Source organism: Salpingoeca rosetta (assembly GCF_000188695.1).
Source record: "Salpingoeca rosetta unplaced genomic scaffold supercont1.18, whole genome shotgun sequence".
Lineage (NCBI taxonomy): Eukaryota > Choanoflagellata > Craspedida > Salpingoecidae > Salpingoeca > Salpingoeca rosetta.
Window position 1 is genome coordinate 1,225,873 of NW_004754916.1, and position 5,000 is coordinate 1,230,872.

Here is a 5,000-nt window from a genome sequence, read left to right on the forward strand (position 1 = left end):
GGCCAGAAGCCTGCGGGTGGCGCAACCGCTATGGGATCGCCGTTTGGCCAGAAGCCTGCGGGTGGCGCAACGGCGTCTCCGTTTGGCCAGAAGCCAGGCGGTGCAACGACAACTACCACGACGGCATCGCCGTTTGGCCAGAAGCCCGGTGGCGCAACCGCTATGGGATCGCCCTTTGGACAGAAGGCCGCAACAACAACGGCAGCGACAACCAGCCCCTTTGGTCAGAAACCTGCCGGCTCCCCATTTGGTCAAAAGCCCGCGGGTTCGCCCTTTGGTCAGGCCAAGCCAGGTGGCTTTGGAAGCCTACAGTCACAGCAACAACAGCAGCAAGGCGCAGCGCCACGATTTGCACTCCAACGTACGCGTGTCTGCGCGTGCACGTGTGTATGTGTGTGTGTGCATATGTGTATGTGTGTGTGCATATGTGTATGTGTGTGTGCATATGTTTATATGTGTGTGCATGTGTGGGTATGTGTGTGCATGTGTGTACGTGTGTGTGCATATGTGGGTGGGTGGGTGACCTCAGCAGCAGCTGGGACTTCTTCGACTGATGTGCCCACGCCGCTTGTTTGACCATGTGCCGTGCTCGTGCTGTTTTGTGGGTGCAGCGAAAAAGGCAGCAACCACGGGGGCAACAAGCCAGGCTGCGAACACGTCAGCTACAGAGGGCAAGGACGAAAGCAAAAGGTGGGTTCACATGGCGGGGTTGGTATGACGCTAGATGACCCTCCCCCCCCCCTCCTTCAAGGTGAACTGATCGTCGTGTTGCAAACCCTCACACATGTCACACACACATGCACAAATCGTGGTTCACCCTCGTGCTCTGCATTGTCTTCGCGTGGCAACCCACCCCTGCTGCTCAGCCAATCGTGGGAGGATGCACGTGTCGACAACGAGGTTGCAGCGGTCGTGGCCGGGCTCACCTCGCACTTTGAGGAGATGAAGAAGACACGGTAGGGGTCAAGAGGGTTTGCATTTGCATGAAGGGCTTGCGTGGCCGTGACTTTGTGTTGTGTGGGCTGTATTCGCCGCGCCTGTGCACTGCACCCGTGCACACGTGTCCACCATTTTCCTGTCTCCAACACACACACACACACACACACACACACACACACACACACACACTCACACACTCACACACTCACACACTCACACACTCACACGCACTCACACCAACACACCAACACGTAATCAGACACACACTCACTGACACACACACACTCACTGACACACTGACACACCAACACATAATCACACACACTGTCTCTCTCACTGACACACTCACACGCCAACACATAATTACACACACACGTATGTCGCATGCCTTGGGTGTGCAGGTCTGCGGTGCAGCAACACATTTCGAACAAGATCCAAGGGATGGACGGGATTGTGAGCCGTCTCCACAGCCGCCTGCTGGCCATTGCATCCGATGTTGATCGCACAGCTGACGATACCCAGGGGCTCAAGGAAGACAGCTTGCAGGTCAGCCCGCGGCATTGGGATTTGGAGTGAAGTTGTGGGAGGAGGGAGAGGGGTTGGAGATGGTGGTGGTGGTCGTGACAGTTTTGAGAGTGAGAGAAAGGCAGAAAAGTTTGCTTGTACGTGTGTGTGGTCGTCGTCGTCGTCGTCGTCGTCGTCGTCGTCGTGGTCGTTGTTGTTGTTGTTGTTGTTCTTTTTCCCATTTACTTCTGTCGTGGCACCACCTGCACATGATCACCTCATCACGCCGAAATCGTTCCTCTACAACAATCCCTTCCCCCCCGGCTGTTCCCATGCCAGACTGCGAGTGACGCGAGCGTGTGTGAACGCCTTCACGCAGCTGACATGCGCACATACGCCGACCCGTACAGCCAGTCCTCCTCCCCCGTTACAGAGTCAGTGCTGTGCCACCTGTGTGTGTGTGTGTGTGTGTGTGTGTGTGTGTGCGTGCGTGTGTGTGTGTCTGCTGGTTGCGTCGTTGGATCGCACGCTTGTCATCCCCGTGTTTGCATGTCGGTCTCACCACTGTCTCTGGTTGCGGCTGTCGTTGGCAGATATTTCCAGCGGCTGCTGGCCAAATTTGAGAAGCAGCTAACACGTAAGCACAGCGACATTCGCACGTGCAAACAGCTGCATGCACATGCACACAAATGCAACTTGTAGTGGTTGCCGCTGTACTGCTCTGCAGGAATGGGTTTGCTGCCCAAATATCCATGTTCTCATGCTATGTACCCTCTTGTCGTGTGTGTGTGTGTGTGTGTGTGTGTGTGTGTGTGTGTGTGTGGTGCGTGCGTGCATGTATGTTCTGTGTGCGTATATATGTGTTTGTGTGTGCATCAGTGTATCGATCGCAGACGCGTGAGTTGGAGTTGGCAGTGACGACCACGCCCGCATCCTCTGCTCACGAGAGCGCCCAGGCCCTCCAGGTAGCATGCCCAACACACACACGCACACATGCATGCAGTGCGCACATCCCATACCCAATACATGCGCACGCATGCATACACCATACACGCACACACATGCACACATAACATGCACACATGCACGTGTTGTTGACAATCCATTGCCACACAAACCACCATCAATACCGTGTGTGTGTGTGTGTGTGTGTGTGTGTGTGTGTGTGTGTGTGTGTGTGTGTGCGTGTGCGTTCGCAGGAGCTGCTGCAGATGCAGGCGCAGTCGTTTGTGGACCTGTGCGCACAAGCACAACACATCCACGAGGTATGGATGGATGGATGGATGGTGGTGGTGGTGGTGGTGGTGGTGACAATTTTCGTGGTGGTGGGAGGAGCAGCATCACATCTGCTTGCAGAGGCATCTTATGTGTATGTGCCTTCTCGTTGTTGTTCTTTCTCTTTGTGAATGTGTGCGTGTGTGCGTACGATGCACGTGATCACCCTTTCCACCTGCTCATTCGCTGCCGCCACAACTATCGCCACCTCTTCTCACAGCGCGTGGCCGAGGAGGCAGAAAAATACAAACAGTTCTACAAGAACCTGGTAAGCGGTGTACGTGTGTACATGCGTGTGCGTGCGTGCGTGCGCGCGCGCGTGTGCAATCACTCAACACTGCCTTGGCACCACCCGTATGCACATGAACATCACCTTGTCAACAGCCTCATATGTATGCACATGTGTGTGTTGTTAGCCCAAGTCACCAAATGACCCTGAAGACCCGTTTGCGGCTCCGAAACCCGTGGCTATGGAAGGTCAGTGGTGGTCGTGGTCGTCGTCGTCGTCGTCGTCGTCGTCGTGGTCGTGGTCGTCGTCGTTGAGTGGTCCCTTGCACTTAAACATGCAAGCCCAAGTGTGCCCGCGCCACGCTCATACGTGGTCACGGCCTTCCTTCCCTCTCGAGTGTGCCATCTCCTGCTGTCCATCTGGTCACTCACACATGCACACTCCATCACTACTGCAACCACTCCTGCGCCGCTGCTGTTGTATTCTGTAGAATCTGCAGAGGATGAAGAGTCCAGTGGGCCGCAATTTGGGCTCCCAGCCCCGTTCAACCCATTTGGTACGCGCGCGCACGCATGCCACACATCAACCTACAATGCACGCACACTGTGTGTGCATACACACGTGCACTCTGCCTCTTGTCTCATGACAGAGGCGCGGTTGTGTTATCCCCGTTGCTCACATGGGCTGCGCGCGTGACCATGGTTCTCTCTTCCTCACTTCTGTTCCTCACGACTGCTTCCCTCCTCCTCGTGTGCCCAATCCCCAATCGCTTCATTGCCTGCATTGCCTGCATTGCCTGCATTGGCTCGTGTCTTCACCCCGTCGCCGCTTGGTTGACAGCAAACCCGGCCCTCCTGCGGCAGTGGCAGCAGCAGCAAGCAGGTACCACTACCCCTTCATCTTCTTCCCGCCCTGCGTGCGCCTGCTCATACCTCTCACACCAGTCACCTTTGCTCAAGCATGCACCATAACACCAACAACAACAACACAATCGCACAATCGCTCTCCCTTGCATGCTCTCACGCGTGGCCTGTCGCCAACGACGACGACGACCACCACTGCTGCCATGCTGCATCTTCGCCACAGTGATGATGGCCCAGTACTCGCAGCAGCCGTTTGCACAGCAACAGCAGCCACAGCAGGGCGCGTTTGGCGCAAAGCCATCGCCTTTTGGTGGCGCCACGACTGGGGCCTTTGGAGCCAAGCCATCACCGTTTGGTGGTCAACAGCAACAGGGCGCATTTGGCGCAAAGCCGTCGCCTTTTGGAGCAGCAACCACCACTGCCACAACGGGTGCCTTTGGTGGTGCAAAGCCATCACCATTCGGGGGCCAGCAGCAGGGCGCATTTGGTGCAAAGCCATCACCCTTTGGTGGCGCGGCGACAACAGCCAACACCACCACCGGGGCCTTTGGAGCCAAGCCATCCCCTTTTGGTGGCCAGCAGCAACAACAACAACAGCAGGGCGCGTTTGGTGCAAAGCCATCACCTTTCGGAGCAGTACGTATGCATGCGTGTGTGTGTGTGTGTGTCTGTGTGTGTGTGTGTGTGTCTGTCTGTGTGTGTCTGTCTTGCGAGTGTTTGCTGCCTACCTGCCTGCCCGTGTTCAACTGACCTCAGCTGACCACCACCGCTATCACCGCCACCGTGACCACGACAGCCCAAGGCACCAGGGCCCGGCACCGCCACCACCAAGTTTGGCTTCTCGTAGGACGTGCGACTGGAGAGTTTGAATCGCAGATCGATCCGTGCACACGTGTGCACCAGCGAGCAATAGACACGCGGCAACAACAAGGCAGTGTATGTGTGTGTGTGTGTGTGTGTGTGTGTGTGTGTGTGTGTGTGTGTGTGTGTTGTGACGTACGCGGATGATGCTGACGGTGAGACCAGCCTCTCTCGCAGTGGCAATGATGGACAGCCTAACAGTGAGAGCGGAACGTAGAGTGGAAAGTGAAAGTGAAACGTGAGAACAGGGCACACATGTCGACGAAGGAGTGGGCATTGGCGGGAGAAAGATGAGACACGGGTGAAAATGGAACAACACAGAACACAGA

The 5,000-nt window shown here is 56.1% G+C and overlaps 1 protein-coding gene across 1 annotated transcript in view; it reads left to right on the forward strand.

Annotated features, from left to right (window-relative positions):
- Positions 1 to 4,684, forward strand: part of PTSG_06669 (uncharacterized protein) — a 4,827-nt gene extending 143 nt beyond the window's left edge. The window contains exons 2-15 of the mRNA XM_004992002.1: positions 98 to 361; positions 612 to 690; positions 867 to 956; positions 1,341 to 1,485; positions 1,783 to 1,877; positions 2,037 to 2,080; positions 2,323 to 2,408; positions 2,643 to 2,708; positions 2,939 to 2,986; positions 3,135 to 3,195; positions 3,438 to 3,503; positions 3,788 to 3,829; positions 4,034 to 4,446; positions 4,607 to 4,684. Coding sequence (XP_004992059.1) covers positions 98 to 361; positions 612 to 690; positions 867 to 956; positions 1,341 to 1,485; positions 1,783 to 1,877; positions 2,037 to 2,080; positions 2,323 to 2,408; positions 2,643 to 2,708; positions 2,939 to 2,986; positions 3,135 to 3,195; positions 3,438 to 3,503; positions 3,788 to 3,829; positions 4,034 to 4,446; positions 4,607 to 4,657 — 1,550 coding nt within the window. The 3' untranslated portion in view covers positions 4,658 to 4,684. The remainder of the gene's footprint in view (positions 1 to 97; positions 362 to 611; positions 691 to 866; positions 957 to 1,340; positions 1,486 to 1,782; positions 1,878 to 2,036; positions 2,081 to 2,322; positions 2,409 to 2,642; positions 2,709 to 2,938; positions 2,987 to 3,134; positions 3,196 to 3,437; positions 3,504 to 3,787; positions 3,830 to 4,033; positions 4,447 to 4,606) is intronic.
- Positions 4,685 to 5,000: the final 316 nt, after the last annotated feature.